The sequence below is a fragment of the Ambystoma mexicanum genome, chromosome 6p, assembly GCF_040938575.1.
Source record: "Ambystoma mexicanum isolate Mex_15411 chromosome 6p, UKY_AmexF1_1, whole genome shotgun sequence".
Lineage (NCBI taxonomy): Eukaryota > Metazoa > Chordata > Amphibia > Caudata > Ambystomatidae > Ambystoma > Ambystoma mexicanum.
This window is the reverse complement of record NC_090935.1, coordinates 1,437,880,033-1,437,901,742: the sequence shown is the minus strand read 5'-3', so window position 1 is coordinate 1,437,901,742 and position 21,710 is coordinate 1,437,880,033. Positions and strand designations below refer to the sequence as shown.

At 44.6% G+C, this 21,710-nt stretch overlaps 1 protein-coding gene across 1 annotated transcript in view; it reads right to left on the bottom strand.

The window, feature by feature from the left end:
- The window catches only part of ARL9 (ARF like GTPase 9), a 281,143-nt gene that overhangs the window by 130,147 nt on the left and 129,286 nt on the right, over positions 1-21,710 (bottom strand). Inside the window, exon 2 of the mRNA XM_069626162.1 lies at positions 19,466-19,637. Coding sequence (XP_069482263.1) covers positions 19,466-19,637 — 172 coding nt within the window. The remainder of the gene's footprint in view (positions 1-19,465; positions 19,638-21,710) is intronic.

The following is a 21,710-nucleotide window of genomic DNA, read 5'->3' as shown; positions in this document are numbered from 1 at the left end:
CCAGCTTCTCACTACAGTACAAAATGGTTTTCTTGCAGTAAATGTCAAACTGGACGATATGGTCGCCACCATTGGCTTGAATAGACAAAGAAAGCGCAAGAATCACAGAGGCGCAGAATAGAGTCGGGACCAACGAAGACTCCATTGGCCAGAATACTCGCAACCTAACTCTCCTGAAAGGGGAGATGTCCAAGATACGTGGCAAATGTGATTTGGGATCCAGATCCCACCGCAAAATCCAAATAGTGTGACTTTCGAATTGTTCTGTAAGGGCCCCATGGACCCCCCCCCCATATTGAATCGCTGCTGAAAGCCCTGTTTGGCGAGACCTCCTTTTTGGAACATTTCTTGGTAGAAAGGGCACACAGGCCCCGGTGCCTAATCCAGGGGCCCCTCCCCGCACCATTATTACAAAACTGTTAAATTACAGGGACAGATGCAGCTCTCCGTTCGGCAAGGGAAATGGGAGCACTTCGACATGGCAGTGACCGTATTCACACATACCCCGACTTCGCCACAGGAGTTCAGATGCAAAGGAGATCGTATGACCCGGTCGAGAGACAACTCAGACTGAGAAAGGTCCCGTATGCTTTATTATTCCCAGCAAAACTACTGCTACAGCACGGTGGCCGTGCACAATTTTTCGAGCACCCATCAGCGGCCATGACCTACATACAAGCCTCCATTCCACTTCCACCGCAGAGGGGTGACCCCGACCAAAATGATCTCCAGGATCCAATTGCAGACATAAGAGGCCCCAACGACTGAATAACAGCACTGCAATATCCTTTAACAAGTGTACTACGGAAAATAGAGGTGTCTGGGTGGCACCGACCTAGGTTTTGATTATCTGCGTTTGGCTACAAGGGCTGTGGCCACAACATACGCACCCCCGGGAAGTTCCAAAGGTTAATGAAAGGGTCTCATCAGGTTGGGGTTGATGGTGGGGTGGGGGTAGGGCAAGTTGATAATGTTTTTGGAGAGGGAACAAGCACCTTAGAGATGCCAATTTCTGCATCGGGTGCTGAAGTTAAGATACATAAAATTGTTGCTCACGTCGCTACACAAGACTGGATAAAATGGCATTAATCCCAGTTTGTTTCACTACACATGAATGGCACATCTCACTATCGGTCACAGGGCTGAAGCTCAAACTCATTACTTGGAATATCCGTGGACTCAATAACCGATCGAAGTATAGGAAAGTGGGAGCATGCATTACCAGGCACCACCCTCATATTGTTATGTTGCAGTAGACACATGCAATGCAGAAAGGGAATACTGGCATCCTACGGCAATGGGGAAACGATACTACACTGAATACTCATCACAAAACAGAGTGCTTCCATTGATACACCCCTCGCTGAGTTCTAAGTTCGAGAAAAGCAAAATTGATACTCAAGGCAGATACGTAATTGTATGGAGAAAAGTGGTGTGAGAGGAGATGGTCCTCGTTAACACCTACGGGCTTAATATGGAAGACCTTGATTTTTATGTAAGTGTAATCAACGAAATTGGCCTAGTGGAAAGTGCATGTATACTGTGGGGAGGGAACTTTAACACTATACTCAATGTATCTCTGGATCAATCCTCTGTTAAACAAAGGAGTCTCACCAGGGCAGCTAGCGTACTACATCAGGCTTTGATGCAACCATCCCTCATTGATGCCTAGAGAGCGCTGCACTCAACTGGAGAGGCAATATTCATTTTACTCCTCGGTACATGACAGTCACGAATCGACTACTGGTTTATTTCAGCCCACCTGGCAAATGTGGTAGATCACTGCGACATTCACCCCCCATACCCTGTCGGATCACTCCCCAATCACCTTAGGAGTTAACACTGCGAAGTATCAAGCCTCCCACCAGAAGATGGAAAATGCCCCCAGACATCCTTAAAGATCTGAATGTGTCAGAATCACACTGAAATCGAAGAATTCTTTAAGATAAATAAAGGGTCTGTAGACAAATATGCAATACTCTGGGAAACCTTTAAAGTATGGGTAAGGGGGGGCCATAATGTCGATCCAGAAAAACACCTGAAAGACCTAGAAAACAAATACAGTGGCACAAATGAAAAGGGAACCCTCGCTGAGATCAATGGCCTTCTGCAGAAATTCAATGAGTTAGCAGCCAGAGAACTACAGTACATGACATCACCCATTAGGGCACGTAGATACAGAGAGGGTAATAAGGCAGGACGCTCCTATCAAATCTTCTGAAGAATGAACGGTACCATGCACCGATCACTAGCATAGCAGGAAACAGGGAGGTCGTAAACGGTGAGGAGATTAACGAAAAATGTACTAAATTGTATACCGATCTTTATGCAAATCATGACACGCCCAGAGATGGCAATGAGGGACTATCTAGATGGGATCATGCTCCCATCGCACAATGTGAAACCTAGACGCCCCTCCCACGAACAGTCCTCCTACCGGCCTCTATCCTAGATTAACTCGGATGCGAAAATATATGCTAAAGTACTCGCCACTAGACTGCTACCCAATATGACCATGCTGGTCCATCTGGAACATTGCGGCTTTATCCCGACCAGATCCACCGCGCTGACTTTAGGCAGATTGTTTGGAGTCATGGCCCAGATCAAACCGGAGGCACAAGCAGCAGTTATATCACTAAATAGCAAAAAGGTTTTTGACTGTATCCTAGTCATATCTATTTGCGTTACTTCCAAAATTTGTGATGGGACCAGATTCTGTTTGATGTGGGACTACTGTATGCTTCCCCAGAGGAAAGGGTCCTTACCAATCATACGATCAACACCTTTGACCTGGGCAGAGGCACGAGGCAGACTGCTCGTTCTCACCCATTTTGTTTGCCCTGACGTTGAGACGGTAGCTGCAGCTGTTAGACAAACAGACGGAGATCAGAATGGCTGGAATCACCCAGTTCATATCTTTATTACGCAGATGACACTGCCGTACATTCGTGAACCGGACAAAAACCTCGGCCCCTTACTTGAAGTCATACAGGAATTCGCAGAATACTCGGAATAAGATAAATACTTCTAAATCCGAAATGTTTCCACTAACAACTGCTACCAATTGCCCAACCAACACTCATGGCCTCTGGTGGTCACCTACTAGTATAAGATAGCTGGGGATGCTTGTGTCCAAGGAAAAGATGTCCCTATATATTGATAATTATGATCAACTCCTACACATGATCATGGCCAAGCTTCAGCTATGGGCCAAACTTCATTTCATTGATTGGCCGGGTTGCGGTTCTTAAAATGGCGATTCTTCCTAAGCTCTTATACGTGTTTGGTAACGTCCCGATCTGGCCGAGCAGGCCATTCTTCTATAATCTGTGTTCAATGGTGACGACGTTCATATGGGATGGAGGTGCCACTAGGATGAAGTGGGAGAAACTAGTTGAGTCATAGGAGATGGGTGGCATAGCTGCACCGGATTTCAAATTGTATTACTTAGCAGCCCAGGCACAGAACACCAAGTGCTGGCAGGACCCAGCAGAAACTTCACCACATATCACCGTAGAGCGCCACTCTGTACATCCAACAGACCTACGCTCCATAGTATTTACAACACGTCACAAAGATACATGCAGGTTTGACCCTGTAAGCACCACGATTAATGCATGGGCTATGATCTGCAGACGGCTAAAAATAGACACCTTACGACTCGGAGGTCCCGCTATGGTACTTCCCAGGGATTAAGCCTACATATGATGAAGGCATACAAAAGACATGCCCCCCCCCCTCCCCGAGTACGAGATCAAGATGAGAGATGTTCCCAAATGGGAAATTTGTCACACCAGGAGACTTTGCAACCACAGTGGAGGGAGGTCAGCTCGCAATGTTGCAATACCATTGTAAGAAGTCCACATTCAAAGCAAAATGGCCATCATTTCCAGACGAAACCACCCCACACAAATGTTTTCAATCCTTATATTCACAAACGGGGACCAGTGTATGTAAGCTATACAACATAATACAAACACATACGCAATCATTAAATAGGATTAAAGCCTCCTGGGAAACATGGGTTTGGTCACTGATGAGGAAAAATTGAAAAGATATTGTTTGATGTCTTCGTTTAATACAGTGCAAAGTATTGAACAAACTACACTATACACCGGCTAGAATGGCCAAATTCACAAATACTGTAATTGGAGGATGTCAGAAATGTGGAAACTCTATAGCTGATTCGTATCATATCTACTGGGCCTGCCAATTGATTAGAGTTCTGGAGGGAGGTAGCATAGATACTCGAGGAAATGACAGATTCGAGCAGACCTCACACCGCAGAAATACCTGTTCGGTGATATAGGGAAAATGACAGAGGACTAGAAGGTTATTCAATGTTACATGGGCTGTAGCTAAGAAGTGCATACTCCAAAACTGGAAAAGCCCACATGCACCACTTTCTTCGAGAAATCACTTATGTAAACTAATGTGAGGAACAGTATGTGATGTTACCCAGAACCAATTTGGACTCTGTTTAGAATATATCTGTGTGACATGCTGTCAGATGAAGACAGCCCCACAAGAGCATAACCTGATCTTATTAAATTGGAGAACCATGATATGTACAAGAAATGCCCATATGTATGTGTACTGATTATTGAAAAAAAAAACATGAATAGAGCCAGAAGAAATTACATCACTGGAAAATTTGCTGTTGGTATATACGGGGATCAAGTCATTTAACGATTTGTTCTTAAAGTTACTTGAAGTGGATAGGTTTCCAAGAAACTTGGCTGAAAGAAGCCCCTCAACTGGAAGGATACTGTACATACTTAAACCCGGCGAAGGGTGGCACACGAAGAGGACCCTCTTCTGGTTTAATGACACTGATCAAAGACAACCGAATTTCAAGCTAACGCAATCAAAGAACCCCAACCCATATATACAGATCACTATTCGAAAAGAAAATGAAAATATAGAAGAGGACTTGATCATGAATGTGTACTGGAACCCGGACAGGAAAGAAGGGGCCTCTGACTGTTCTCTCTAATTGACCAAAATCTGGAAGCACATCCGAAAATCCGGATTCTGATTTGTGGCGATTTAAATGCAAACTGCCTAATAAAAGGAAAGTGGAACCGATGTGAAAGGCCCTGAAAGAAAGACCTCGAAAAATAAGCGAGGGAGAGAGTGGCTAGAAGAAATGCAACCAAGATTTGCACCAGTTAAACGGTAACATCTCAGATTACATCCCTGCAGTGACAACATGGTCCAATGGGAACACCCAAGCAACTCTCAATCACTGTTTTGTAACAGGAAACATTCTAGCAAAGGTGCAAAGTATGGTGGTCGGGAGGTTGTCACAGTGACCATGATCCTTTCATAGTGGCACTAAAAGGAGTGGTAAATAGAACCCAACAGAAATGGATGCACAATATGGAAGTAGAGCGAGGGGTAAATAGAGTGCAAATTTACCGCCAAGACATGCAAAATGTTGTAAAACAATTAGAGGCTTTGCTATAGCATGACCCGGGCGAGGTCGAGCATAAGCAGTCACTTACGGCATATAAACAAGTAAATAAAGGCGCACTAAAACGGAATTCATACACATGCATGTCTACAACAAAAAAGTGATTGAATAGAAAATGTTAAGGAATTACAGGAAATAAGCAATTCAGAGATGCCAGATAATAAAGACATCATTAGGCACAGATAATGATTCACAATCTCAAACAGTATGTACTTCTGGCAATTGTGGAAAGGAAAAGGGCAATCTACAAACTCAGTCTCAGCAAACCCAATAAACGAAGAGGTCTGGATGGCCCATTTTAGACAACTATTCGAGCTACCGAAGAAGTCAGTTTCTCTAGAGGAGACAGAGCAGCAGTCTAAAGGAAAAAGTTGCAATAGAATAGTGAGAAAGGAGGGATTCTGCAATTAATTAAAAAAAGCCGGCCAGTCAAGAGCACCAGGTCCTGATGGGGTATCAAAACGCACCCATGAAAGAAGCCCCTGAAGAATGGGCGGTGTACTGTGAAATTTTGTTTGAGGATTTTCGAAAGAATAAAAATTCCAGAATCGTGGAAAACCGTGATAGTGATCCCCATTTTCAAACAAGGGGACAGACAAACACCTAATTATGGACCAATCGGATTAGATGTGGTTGGGAAAATCTTCACCACAATGATCTTAAAATGGCTGAAAGTCTGGATCCTCGAATCTAACTCGTTTGATAAACGACAGGCTAGGTTTGTAAAGAAGTGGGGTGCAATCTAAATCTTTTGATACTAAAGCTTTCTCAAACATTGCGCAGAACATAAGAAAAAAATCTATGGCCAGTATCGATCTAAGACAACCCTTCGACAGTATAGATCATAGATTACTGAGGAAGAAACTCAGAGCAAGAGGCTGTCCTAATAACCTATTAAAAATTATTCAAGAGCTGAATTCAAACGCAAGCATGCAGGTTAAACTAGACAAACGAGGAAATGTATCCCAAATGATTAGAACAGCAAAGAGGCTAAAGCAAGGGTGCCAGTTGGCGGCAACCCTATTTAATTTTTCCATCCAAGCCATCAACGAGGAACTGAACGATAAAGTAACTTTTCCACCAAAATTAAATGGCAGAAGTAGAATGGCTACTCTAAAATGACTACTTAATACTGCTGGAGATGACCAAGAATGGCCTTTAAAGAAAACTGAATACTACAGAAGTAGATCAAGAAAAACCAACTAAAAATAAAACGCAGAGAAAATTAGATGAAATGGCGTTTGGCAAAATAAGAGGAAAAACAAAACCAAAGTCTTGTGGTTGCTCGATTCGGTAAAAATAATACCAGTCAAAGAACTGAAATATCTGGGGGCACTACTAAATACAAACAAAACTGAAGGCACATGGATAGAATACTAATGGAATAAAATAAGACAACTCAGTGCGCATGGAAGAGCAATGGACAAAAAGATATTGAAAATTCTCTTTGGTTCCCATCCTGAACTTCTATAAACAAAAGTGACGCCAGCACTCATTTATGGAGCAGAATCCTGTATGAGAATACGAAATGAAGTATGAGAGCGACTAGAGCGGTATTTTTGGAGAAAAAAAATACAACTCCCTCAATCAGTACCTGTGGCTATGTTTCGCCACGAGTTAGGCCTACTCACCATACAGGCAAAAATACAATGGAACAAAAAATCATTGTATAGAAAATAGGAGATGAATGGGTTATCAAAAATGGAGAAATGATTGTGAAAACTCTCTTTTAAATCTGGGAACAACCAGCGAGACTCTGTAGGGACCCATTTTTGCTTAAAAGAAACATATGGGCTGTGGACTGGAGCTATGCAGAAGAAAAAAGTGCAGTGTCCAGCACCCACACATTGTCTCAGAGTAATGTCGGTCAGCCAAACGTAACTAGAAAGAAATTCCCAAATAAAGTACAGAATTTATTGATGAGGTTCACACTAAACTTACTACAGAACAGAACTACTGTAAAGCGTTATAAGAAAGAAGAAACTACAAATGTCGGCTATCCGGTAAACACTGAAACATTTAAGGCACTTCAGCCTTTACTGTCCAGAACTGAAAGAAGATCCATACACCTCCTTAATGCACTATATAATAAGTCAAGGCTGAAAGCCGAGAAATGGTGGGAGATCATGTACGCAGCAGCTGACCAAAAAGTAAATCATGCCACTGAACTTCATAGAAGCCCGTTTGGATGAACTGGAAATGAAGACTGTTCTGTAAAATAGGGAAACGAAAGACACTAGAAGTATATGGGAACCCTGTTTTTAAACACTGAATTTTAAACCAATTGAAAGGGGGTGTTGGGAAGGAGGAATACAAGAATCAGAAATGCAAAATGTTTGTTATAAACTAAATGCAAATAAAAACAAAAAAACCTCAGTAATTTTGAAATTCTGTATCTAATCTCCTCCCTCAGCCTACATCATACACTCCTCTCATTCCCTGGTCCTATCAGCAGGCATGGCGGAGTGGAAGGGAGCGAGCCAGCCAATCCGGACTGTGGGAATTATGACAATGTTTGAGCATCATCAGCGTGCATGTTCGCATCAGAACAGGGCTTTTTCACTTGATTGCAGGAAATAGCCTGTGGCTGGACATCAGCAAGGAACAATTAGCAGAGAGGCAAGGAGAGCTACCAAGACCATCAGAGTAAACCTTCCCTGGAAACCTGGGAGGCCCATCTGGAGAGACCTTGCTGTGGGAGAGCCCTGGTGTGAGCTGCCTACCAAAAGAGGGTCCTAAAAATCTGGCAAAGAGAAGAGAGCACCCATGCAAGTAGATATATCAAAGGCATCAAATGAGTGGGGCGCAATCTGCTTTATCCCTTTCCATTAGTGGGTAAGGGGGGGGGGGGAAATGGGTAGGCCCTTCGCACAATTTATTAAATCTCATTCAAATTATTTCCCCATAGAAAACCACCCTTGAAACACTTGTGTATAGTCGCGTTACAAATGCCATATCATATCACCCTCTGTTGAAAATGAATTGTTTTGGGAACTGCCTGCCTTAATTCTTTCCATTAAATTGTGGGGGAAGGGGGAGACACTGTACAGACCCTTAGCACATTTGTACATCAATTAATTCCAATATAGAAAATCACAGTATGAGTGTTGTTAGAATTCGAAACTAACAAAGTTCAGTGTTTTAGAGCCGGTATAGCCCATAAAGACTTGGTTGACCGTTTTCTAAAACCCTTGACTTCTGTACAGAAGGGGTGGGGGGGTCCTGAATTCCAAACGAAGAAATCCACAAAACGCCACCTTTCAAGTCAGTGTGGAGGGTGCAAAAACGAAAGTTCCCATTCATTTAAAATCAGAATTACAAAGCCTTACATCTCATCTGTATGTGTGTTGCAAACTGACATTTCTTTCCCCTTTGTTCCCATTTCTCTGACCCAAATCACAAAGCCCTGCCTTTCATTTTCATGTGTGTTGAAAACAGATTTCCCTTTGATTTCCTTTTACCAACTGTGCCTTTCAGCTGAAAGCCTTAAAAAAACACAACTTTTCCATGGATGCCCTTGCCTCAAAACCATAATTCCAAAGCAGCGCCTGTCCTTTGAATGTGTGTTGCAAAACTATTTTTCCATTGTATTGGAAATGTTTTCTATTGATTACATTGAAATTAAATGTGTTGCAAGTTGTGACTGCATGTTGCAAAATTACAGGTGTTTTAATAACAGTTATTGTGATATTGGGTATTGCTACAGCATTGGTGGCTGATATTGGCTGCTAGTCTTCTTTATCAAACCTTAAATATATATTCATACTATACACTGGCCTGGCTCCTAGTCCATTGCTGACAGAGTATTTGTTGGGGTGGGTATTAGACGAGTTGGAGGCCTCACCAGATTTGAAACTACAAAGCGCTTTGTGCGCCACCTTGCTTGGGAGCGGGGGGGGGGGGGGGGGGGAGAGGAACTCCCAGAGTTTAATGTGACCGCCTAATAAACTGCGAGGGGAAGGGAGTCTTAAAAACAAGAGATGAATATTTGACAGAAATAACAAAGTTACTCACCATAGTGACTTTCTTACTCCTAGTCCATAGTCCCCTTTCCTTCATACTTGTGCGACATTCCGTCCTTTGGGACGGGACCAGTGCACTTTTCTCAAAAAGCATCAAACATTTAATTTGTCCTTTTATTTTTACATGGTGCCACAGCATGCAGCTATAAACCCGCCCTCCTGAGCTCCACCCCACGCATCGCCCTTCAGTCCTTTTATATTGGCAGATCTGAGACCATTTAAGCAATAGGGGATACATTTTAGAGGGGACGGCGGGTGGGCGTATGGTGGAAAAGGGACTATGGACTAGGAGTAAGATAGTCAATACGGTGGGTAACTATTATTCTCCTATGTCCCGTCCCCCCCTTTCCTCCATACTTGTGGGAGATTCCCAAGCACAACCAGAGGTAGTATGGGTGGATGGAAAATCCCTTCACTAAAACAAGTTTTTGAGGACAGCCTGGCCAAATTGGGCATCTGCCCTGGAGCTCACGTCTAAGCAGTAATGCTTGCAGAAAGCTGATGGGGAGGCCCACGTAGCCGCCCTGGTGGTGGACTCTTTAGGAACATTTTTGGAAGGAAACAGCAGCTGCTTTGCCACAGACTAGATGTGCATGGATGCCCTTCGGTGGTTGAAGGCCTTGGTTCTTATTGGAGTCTGAAATACACGAGGAAATCCAGCGGGCAATGGATGCTTTCGAAGGTGGTTTCCCTTTAGGGTCACCAAACGTGACAAAACGTTGGAGCGTCCGAGTTCACTCGTTCCATTGAGTGATAACTTCAGGGCTCGCTCGACGGCAAGTTGGGTAGAACTCTCTCAGCATCAGTTGCCGGGCTTGGGAAGAAGACTGGTACGGAGATAGGTCAAATGAAAGTAAGTAACCACCTTCGGAAAGAAGGATGAGTGCAAAGCACTAACTTATCCTTGGGGAAAGTGAGGAACAGATGATCCACAGAAAGCACTTGGAGTTCACTTACTCACCTTGCGGATGTTATTGAAATCAGAAAGGCAACCTTCCAAAAAAGGTACTTAAGGTCAGTAGTGGGATCAAACGGTTTATGGCATAAAGCAGTAAGGATCACATTTCAATCACACATGGGATGCGGAGTGCGCACTGTTGGGAAGAGCTGAAGTCGTCCTGCAAAATGTCTTTTGATGACTGGATTAGTCATTGAAAACGAACAGCTGCCCGGGGACAAGTAGGCGGCAATGGCGGATAAATAAGTCCTGCAAGACAGACCATGAATGCCAGAAGCAGGCGAGACACTAGGGATAGTGTCGACCGTAGCATGCCTGGGATCGAGCAGTTTAGCCAAGCACCAGTGGCAAAAATGAAGCCATTTGCCTCCTATATTGGGCCCTCGTAGACTGTTTCCAGGATGCTTGGATAATGGGCATGTCTTCAGACAGATTGAACTGCGCTAAAGATCTGAACTCTGGCACCAGGCCACTAAGCTGAACGTTTGAGTGGAGGGGTGCCACAGCTGGTTACTGCTCTGCTGAAGAAGGTCAGGTATCAGGGGCAATCTGATCGTGGAAAGAACAGACAGATGCTGAAGGTCCGAAAACCAGAATCTGGCTAGCCACCAAGGAGCAATGAACAGGAGAGTGCAGTTGGATGCGGTCCTGAGCTTGCAGAGTGATCGATGAATCAGTGGCAATGGAGGGACAGCGTAAGCCTTCATGTTGTCCCACGGAATCTCGAGTGGGTCTCCCAGGTGGGACGCTTCGAGCCCGTCCCTGGACGCATAAAGAGGGAGTTTCCCGTTTGCCAAAGTTTCAAAGAGGCCTCTGGAGTGCCTGCATCGATGGAAAATGTTGGAAGACATCGCTGTTCAATTCCCACTTGTAACTTGGCTGCCGACTTACGACTGAGTGAATCTCCAGTTACATGGATGTGACCTGGGAGGTCTACAGCCTGGAGCCAGACCTTGTGCTGGATGGCCCAGTCCCAAATTCGTATGGCAAGATCCACAAGAAGAGGCAACTTGGTGTTGCACTGCTTGTTGATAAGAATTGTCCTTGCGGACAGAGACTACCCTGTTCGAGACAAACGACCATATGTACGGCGATATTTTTGGTGGGGATAATATGCAACACCTCCCACCTGACAAGACGACGCTGGTGTGCCCAGACAGAAAGGGAGTCGCAATAAAAACACGAGTCCCAACGGTGTTCCGGACCTAGACACACCAGGCAAAGAGGGGATTCGCCCTTGCAAAGCGGCGTTCACAGGATGAACACGACACTAATCCCAGACACTCCGGCATATACGGATGACAAGAGGACCGTGAACCCGGAGCAGGAAGGAAGGACAAAGGGAATAAAAAGACAAATTCCTTGAGATGCTAGCGTGTCTGGCCCAACCGCACAGAGAAAAAGGACTGAAGGGCAATGCAGAGCTCAGGGTAATGGCCACATGCTGTGGCCCCGCGTAAAAATAAAAAGGACAAAAATTATATTTGTGATGCTTTTTGACAAAAGTACTCCGGTCCTGTCCCAAAGGACGTAATGGCACACAAGTATGGAGGAAAGAGGATAGGAAGTAGGAGTATATTGAAACAAGCACGCTGCTCAAGAAACGCAGAAAGCAAAAGAGGTCTGAAAGATCCAAGAGAAATATAAGACATTTGGGGTAACTCCGTAGGAAAGGGAATCTGGAGGATTAAAGCAAGTGGGAGCATGATGTAACCCCAGACTTTTGGGAAATCCAAGGGAGTCTGTATGGTTTCAAGCGAATGAATCAGAACATAAAGCCAAGGAAGAGAAAGTGGCAGGAAAAGGAGACGGAAGTCTTTCCCACGTGTAAAGCACTAGAGAAATGTAATTTAGAGAGACTTGCCCCCTTTTCCTGAAGAGTTTAAAAGGGGACCGGAAACCCTTTTTCATGTGAACAGTTTGTGAAATCTAATATCCAGAATATGATCCTCTGAATATTGACCAAAGAAAACCAGAGTAAGAAGGCCATCACCTGGGCTTATTTTATTTGTATATAGTCGTAGGGCTGGATAGCAGATAGGTAGGAGTGCCCATTCTTCCTGTTGATGACTTCGATAAGCATCCTTTGTAGGTAAGGAAACCACTCATGGGACAGAGGCATTTTTCTGTTAGTTATCATTAAAACACATTGAACCTGTCATTCCTGAGTCAGTCTCCTTTTTCTCGTTCGCCACAATATGCAGCATAGTGAGGACTAACCAAAAGATGTCTGGTATTTAATTTGTTTCACCAAGAGAGGTCTCAAAATATCCAAAACCAACTGAAGTAATTCTACAAGGTTTTTTCATTCATAACCGTTTATTCCCCATCACAGTAAATTAAAAGAATTAGGAGAAACCCTGATCCCTAGTGGCAACAATATTTATATCCCTCCTTACCCTGGTTTAATATGTAACAAGTCAAAAAACCAAGACTGTTGGTATAAGTATAGGCGTGAATCTGCATCGGCTCCCAAAAAGCACAAGCAAAGATAATGTCGGTCATCAGGTGACAACATGAGCCGTTAGCTGGTGATTTTAATCAAACAGCTGAGGCACAAAGCCTGCAGCATACAGTCTGCATCAGTAGCTTGTAAAATCCTTTTGTATGGAGTAGTAATCATGATTTTGCCAGTTGGTGGTTGGGGAGTGTCATTACAATACATGATCCACTGTCCTAAATCACAGCCAGACACTGTGCTCCCCACTTCCACTGTGCATGCAGAGAAGAAACTTGTCACTACTCCCAATCTGAAAGCAAGACCGTGTGCCCTCCTCCCAGTTTAATGTAGCAAAAGTTGGATTGTGGGTAGGGGATGAACTCCAGCAGGATGGCTGGTTTCTCCGTTCCTCTAGGCGTCTGCCAATTCCAGCACACAGTCCCCTTGCCTGGTGTCCATGGTGAGAGGGTAGAGCGTCTGGCTGCCTGTTCCTCAGTTGCTTGTGCAATTTGTATCTCCTACTCTCAAGAAGGGCAATACCTAATCTGTCAGCATGCTTAATGCCCTTTCTTTACCTGACTTTTCCACAGGGAATTTGAATGTTTTATGAAAACATATTGAACAAACATTATATAGAAGCATTGTCAGACATCTTGTGGATGCATTAATTAGATGGTATATAGTGAAGAGCAATAATTGCATGTAGATAAAATGGACTATGAAGTAACGAGAAAGACGAGACGGTAAAGAGAACATCTCACCTGGTGGCGTCACCGAGACCAGACCGCAGCAGAGATTGGCACGTTGACCTAAGCATGAGAAGTGCAACAACTACCAGGCAGAATTTAGGGAAGTGACTGCTCCCGAAGATGTAACACCGCTGAGCGGGGCGAACAATTGTATACGGTCTGGTGATGCCACAAGGATTACGGGAGCCAGGAAAACCCAAAAGTTGGAAGAGGGCAGATGCCCAACCAACGCCCCACTGAAATAAGCCTACTTGAGGGCCAAAGGGCTAGAGAGCCCTAGAAAAGTATTATCCAGGGCTGGAGAAGCAAAGGGCTATGGCATCCCCGAGAAACCTGAAATCCCTAGAAAAACAAAAACACTGCAAGAGAGGAACCGAAGAAATGTTAAATTCTGCTTTTGTAAAAGATCCAGAACTTGACAAACATTTCAATACCTCTTTGTCATGATGCCTGCCCCTCATGTCCCCAGCCCTCCAAGATGTCCGGCTGGAGCCAGGCCCCGAACACGTACAAGGCCCTCAAGGGCCTCTCCATCCCTCCAAAGACCCACTTGGAGTCAGACTTGGCGCTTGTGGCACCAGACTCACTCACTACCATAGGATAACATTGGGGACTGGACTTGTAGTGCTTTGATGGGGACAATATTGATGCCCCCACATTTCGATTCCCAGTACTGCATGTGCAGTCTAGTATTTCGGGTGTGGTTCATCCCAGAGACACCTGGGATACCCAGAAACTATTTAAGCCACGCCCAGGCTGAGAAACATGCTTTGTGTTTTCTGCACCTGCAGCGTGACAATCACTGTGTTCGGAACGGTCTCCAGTAGGCCTGCATCTTTCTTCTGTGCTCAGCTCCTGCAAGAACTAGACCACCGTTAGGAACAGCCTTAACTTGCGGCGCTTCTGCCCATAATTCATCGCTTCTTCTGTTCTGCAGGCATCTTCAGCGGTGTCATTCCTATCCCGGCACGCCGCTTCCTAAGGAAAAGGGAAAAGAACTGAAAAAAGGCATTAGTGAGCATTCAGCAAATCTTCGCTTATTTCTAAAGCCTGTACGAGCTTCAAACGCTTACCTGAATCCCAGTTGGGGGAACTCTGTCTCTGGAACTTCTCATCCATCTGCAAGAGGGAAAAGACACTCCAGGTTAGTGTGGAAACATCTAGAGGCGCCGCATACCGCGTTTACTCACCGCATTTCTTCGCAACCGGCATCCACGCTGAAAACGTCGCAGCACCTAAAAGACACAGAAAAAGAACTCAGTTCAATACAAATACGAAAGGGTCGCATCGCGCTCTCTCACCTTCAGCGCTAATCATCTCAGTAGCACGTCGCCATCCCCGGACGCCGGCCATCATCTAAGAAAGGAAAGGAGCGAAGTTAGAGAACTGTTCAAAAGACTCATTATACTTACCCGTCTGACTCTTGCCAGTGAAGTAACTAGGCAGCAACGAGCCCGCATCAATCAACGCGCCCCTGCGCTGAAAGGACGGAGAACACACTTTCCAAGAAAACAAGGCCCAGTCTCCAGTCGAGTAGACTCCAGGGAAGGGTTCGAGGTCGTAAGACGTTAGAAAAGGCTGAGCGACATCCCCGTGGATACCAGGTGAGCGTTACACTCTTTTTGGAGAGTGATCCAAACCACTGGGCCAGGCAACTGCCAAGGGCAGAGACTATTGCTGTGGCCTGCTCCTTTGTTATTTTTTCTAAGTGGTACAGCCAGATAGCTAATAGAGTTTTGGAGTAAGGTTTTAGTTTTCTTTTATAAAGGCAGGGAATGACCATTATAGGCGGTAGGGCTAGAAGGGCGTTGTGATTTACAAAAAGCATACTTAACATGTCACAACTTAGTCCAACTCTTTGTGGTTCACCACAAACCATACTGGAGAATGCAAGAGTTGTATTTAACTAGTATACGTATGTTTTGTGAACCTGTTAAAATGTTAAATCGAGCCTACTAATACTGGCTGGTTTGAGTTTTCTGCAGGGTTTTTCATAGAAAGGCGGCAGTAGAGTAGACATGGACGTGATCAATATTCTTCAAATATGACCCAGATCTGTTTTCTTCATATCTTACAGATGCCCAATTACGTAGGGTTAAGACAGGAATACCATATCCTTGGCATAGGAAGCACGTTTTAAATATTTTTTTCTTTGATACCAGTGATCTCTTCATCTTTTACGTATGCTTTTAGTAGCGGTTCAAGCACTCAGATCAAAGAAATTGGGACTAGGTTCAACTAACCCCAATTTCTTATCTTGTATTCTCTTTGTAGACGAAAGAAGGGCAATTATAGGTTAATGTAGAATGAGGCCCTGGGGAAATGTGCAAGAATTTAATAAGGTTTATGAAAAGTTCGCCAATGACATGTCATTCATCGCCTTGAAAGGAAAACTCAGCTTTCAAGTGGTTTCCCAGAATCTAAAGCCATGATAAATGTAAGGTCATGACTTTGGCAAGTATGGGCAATAATATTCAGGTAGACACGTGTTGAAATTACCCAGCTTGCAACTTCCATCTGATCAGGGTTAATGTCAGTAAAACCCGTCTATTCATTACATCCCAAACTAAAGAGCGAAAATTCAACACAGCATCACTGAAAGACACTCATATTTGTTGGCAGAAGTGTTAGGCAGAATCCTGTGCAGTTCCCTTGGGGACCACTGCAAAAAGATTAAGACTACAGGAGTAAGCAGTAAACCCAATTGGTAGCCATCTGCACCACCCAGATTTACCTGGTAGCTGTGGACGAGCAGTCAGACTTCTCTCAAGAAGAGTTAGTATACAGAGGATACACAATAGGGCTAAAAATACAGTAGAACAAGCAAACACTGACCAGAGCTTTGTATCAAAAGTATATAATTAACAGACACTTTAGGAAATACACTAACACTATCAAAAGCAAGTTCTAACACAATCCGAAAAGTATTTACACCTCCCTTAGCAATTACTAGACAAGTCGAAGTTAAAACACCACTGTCAAAACAGAGGTGAGTGCGTAACTCAGATGGCACTCCAATAATTAGGTTAAAGGGAGAGAAAAAGGCAGGTCATAAAAATCAAACAGTTCCCAACACTTAAGGGACAGAATCAAGTTACTGAAGGCAGGGTATACTGTAGAGCCAAAGTTTATAGGCCAGGCCCACTTTGAATTGAGCCAGGCGAAATGTGCCCAAGATCACACGGTTTAGCAATGCACTCAAGTTTTTGTAGAAATGTTCAAAAGAGGTTGGGGTGGTTCAAAAGAAAGCTAGAAGGTCTGGGGGCCAACCCAGTTGGAAAGCCAAGGATTTAAGGGTCACCTTGGGCAAACCGAAGAAAGGGAGGCCAGGTAGAACACAGTACCTTAAAGAGTGAGGAAGCTCCAGCGGTGGCGGCAGTTCCTGGCAGCGGGTGCAGTTCGTGGTTTCGACCAGGGGAAGAGGATCTCTTTGAGGAGGAAACTTGAGTCGTTGCACTGCCCAAGGAAGAAACCAGCCGCGGAGTTCGTCTGTGAAAAGGTGCGTTCCTGGTATTCGCAGTCAGTGGTACAGCTTGGCTATCCGGCCGCCGGGGTGCTTGGCACGGGTGATTCGACCAAGAGATGTCCTGGGAGGCGAAATGGCGAACTGGTTGATCCCACCAGCTCAGAGGAAGAAGACACTTTCAGCAGTAGATCTCTTGTCGTCGGGAAAGTGGTGAGGTCTTTGCAGCAGGACTCCACCGTTGGTGTCGTCGTTGCAGATGGCTCAGCTTCTCCCCTCTTCGGATTTCTTAGGTCCTGTGGCGACTTCTGAAGTTCCAGTCCCAAAAGCCCTGCTTTTATGCAGAAAAACCCCCATTCAACAGCCTAGCTGTCACTCAAACATGCTAAGTGGTGAGCCAGGCGGGTCACCACTGGCCCAATCAGAACAGAGTGTGACTTCGGTTGCTAACGCAACGAAGTCCAGGGTGCCAATTCCCCCACCCACACATCCTGTGGGACCCAGACAGAGTGGCACCAGTTGGAGGGCTTCTGTAGAGAAGCCCGCCAAAAAGTGGAACAAAGGGCCCGACCTTGGTTGGAGTTGGAGATGGACACGAACGCCATTTTAGCAAAGAGTTCTGGCAGAAAGACCCAACCGGTGATTTAATATTAAATAAATAAACCGGCGGTATCTTTAACATTGCACCAAAAAGTGGTGCGTTTAAAATGAATGGACAAATCCCATAGGAAATATTCTGGTGGAATATTTTGCGTGGTAACCACTGCCACCAGCCAGAAACTCGACAGGGGGGGGGGGGGACTGGACAGTGCCCCCTTGGAAACAGACCCAGGGGCAACCAAATTAACCCCTTCCAGTACTTCCACAGTATGATGGTTTGTACTGGTTCCGTTCACAATTTTGGACTAGTAAAGTCAATGGTGACTTTACATGCCCTGGGAGACAGTCAGTCCCAGGGTATGGAGTCTATGTTTGGGGGTCACTATGACACCCCTGTGTTACTGCACTGAGGGTGCTGTGTAAAACACACCCCAAAACAGATGATACCCTATGGAGTAAAAGACCCCATAGCCCATAAGCACACAAAAAGTCAGACATACCTTAAATCATGCCTAAGAGTGGGAGAAAAAGAGTCTCACTCTTAGCAGGAGAAAAAACAAACCCCAAAATTCCAGCAAAGCTGCTGGGGGGCTCACTAGGTTTGGGAAATTACCCATAAGAGAATTCTCCCTAACAGGAAGGATCACCTTTAAACACAAATTTGCCAAAAACCACATAGACAACAAAAAGAAAAACAATTAGAAACCTTTCAAAGCAGCACTAAGAGGAGAGATCATATATAAAGTAGCGAAAAGAACCAAATATAAAAAAAAACTTAAAACTTGCACAAAACTACCACCAGAAATCCAATTCAGAAAACACACAAAAGAATTTCAGGCTAAACATTTAAGTAAACCACCAGCAAAACGATTCTAAACACCAAGGCCAAATATTACCGGTTCAAACACAATGGGATATATGCTTAGCAATTATTTTGAGGAATGGCGAGAAAAGTCCCAAATACCAACTATTAAAAAACAAAAATGAATAAAAAAAGAATATTCTGACACTGCAGATATTTAGGCAGAATTTTCGAAAAAAACCTGTACACTTCTGAATGCACAGCGGAAAATGAATCAACAGACTCCGTTAGATTCAATATAGAGGAATAAATACAAGAAACTAGACCCCTAAATTATTTTGATAATCTTATATTTGATGATTACATTGTTACGGTAATCACATGGCTGAAAACTGGTATTGGGCAGGGAGACCCTTTAAGTAGAATTCTACCAAACCTACCTGGCAACATGTTCTCCTAACATACTACATCTGGTCAAGTATTATAATGATCATGCCCTCATTCCAGATCCTTGTAATCTAACATTGTAATCCCCAAACAACTTGGACCATCCCAACTCACCCAGATCCTTCAATGTCAGGAATGAGTACCTGAAGCAGCATTTGAATTCACACACATCTGAGCTGCTGATCAGGCACAATAACACTACCACCCAGGCCATAAGGTTTCAGCATCTGATTCCATTGATGTAGGCATATGGGATCCAAAATGTTTTCTTGCCAGACCCTGCTCACCTCATGAAGTTCCAGTTGTGGCAGCTTTCTTAGCTGGGCTCTGGCACACTTTCCCACTCCTAATCCAGATGCGATTTCAATAATAGCATTAAAGCAATTATTACAATGGGAAGAAGACGAACATTTGAGGATATCGCACAAAAAATTGATTTTTTTTAAAAACATCACAAAAAGGCATCCAAGAAAGGTGGTTGCAAACAAATTACACGTGGTGAGCTTACTTTCCAAAAATTCCATTTGGGTCTCTTCAGTGTTAATGGACACAGCATTGAAGCCTTGCGTGGATGTTGTGCAGTGCTTGACTCGATTTGTTGCAAGCGAGTTAAGAAGGCTGGTCTTCCCTGACCCATCCAGACCAAGCACTAAAATCTGTTTGCCAGGTGACTGTCTCTCCTACAAAAGAGAAAGGGAACAGTGACATTTCTATATTCCATTTTTGTTACAGATGTGATTGGAAAAAAAAGTGATCTGGTCAGTCACACAATAGTTTAACATCCAAACCTCGTAATCCTCCGATGTTTCACAGAACAAACCAGATAGTAAAGAAAATGCAATAGGTGCCTATAAAATGGTAGAACAAGTTACTTACCAACTGGTAACCTTTCGATTGGATGTTCCTCCAACGTATTCCACCATCTTTGACATGTATTGTCCACAGCTGTGTACTTCGGAAACTTTTTCGGCAGAGGGCGTCCTGCGTCGATGGAGTCTGGTCGATGTCCCTCGAAGGCCTCCGTCGAGGGCGACGTCACCGGATGTTATAAATAGGATGCATGGTGCCCGTAGCCTCAGTTTGTTTTTTCCTGTGGCATCTATCCAATGCCTGCTTGACTGCACATAGCCTTGCGGAAATGTAATTTGCAATCGCATAGGATATTCTCCAGAGGGGCAGGCTGGGAGGGCGATTTGGAATACATTGGAGGAAAATTCAATCCAAAGAACTTTACCAATTGTTAAGTAATTTGTTCTTCGAATGGATTGTGTCCTCCAACGTATTCCACATCTTTTACAGAGTCCCAAAGCAGTACCAGAAAATGGAGGGAAAAGAAGGAGTACCCAATCAGATGGCGGAATAAAGAACCGCCTTACCAAAGGCCATATCTTGGCGATGGATCGTATCCAGGGAATAATGTTTACCAAATGTGTGGCTAGAAGCCCATGTGGCTGCATCACAAATATTCTGAATAGGAACTCCCCGTTGTAGTGCTGTGGAAGTAGCCACGCCCCCCTAGTGGAAGGAGCTCCCAACCCTTTAGGAGGGTACTTACCTGCCAATCGGTAACATTCAGTAATGTGAGGATAATCCACCTGGACATGGTTTGTTTGTTAACAGCCTGGCCCAATCAGTGTCCAGTATATCCCACAAAGAGTTGATCGTCCACTCTGACCCTGGGCATCCTAGAAATCTAAAAGCTCAGAGCTCTCCTAGGATCCAACCTATGGAGACGCTCTTCTCCCTTACGAGGATGAGGAGGATAGAAAGACAGAAGAACCACTTTCTGGCTTAAATGAAAGCCAGACACTACCTTAGGTAGAAAGTAAGGATGTAACCTCAGTACAACACTAACACAGTAAAGGGTGGCTTAGATGAAAGTGCCTGCAATTCACTTACTCTGCGAGCGGAACTAACCGCCACCAAGAACATCGTCTTGAAAGACAATCTCAATGGGCAAGAGTGCAAAGGTGGAAACTGAGCACCCATCAGGAATTTCATAACCAAATTCAGATCCCAAACCGGTGCTTGGAAAGTGGATGGTGGAAACACATTAGTGAGCCTTTTAAGAAATTGGGAAATCAAAAGGAATCTTAAAGTAAGACCTTTCTTCAGACTCGCGCTTAAAGATACAGCGCCACCATGTAACCTTTAATGGTACCCAGTTGAAGGCCCCTGTGGGCCAAAGAAAGACAAACCCATAGCAATGGAACACTCTAAGGGGACAACATTTGGTCCCCTGCACCAGTCGCAAAACATACGCCAACAGTACAGGGATTTTGTTGCTGGCCTTCTGGCCAAAAGCAACACCTCCATCACATCATCTGGGAGATCCCAATCCTTATACCTCAACCTTTCAGATACCAAGCGTGAAGGCTGAGAGTCTTGACCGCAGGATGGAGAACCTGACCACCCCCTGACCTCTTCCCCCCTCGGGAATATGCTCAGCCGCCACAGAAAAAATTCCAGAGTGTGAAAACCTTGCCAAGGCACACGTGGAGTTGGCCGATTTCAGGGCCATGCTCCCAGCAGAAAATACCTTCCAGGCCCAACCGTCAAAGCCCTTATCGTCCCTATCCGGAGGGATGGTAGGGTACGCCGCCTGCCTCGAGGTGGCCATAGCCGCCTGAACCACCAAACTCTCGGGAGTGGGGTGAGTAGATAGATATCTGGGGTTGCTAATGGAAGGCGGTATTTCTTGGTCAAAGACTTATTAACAGCCGGAAGAGATTCCGGGGACTGACAAGCAGCTG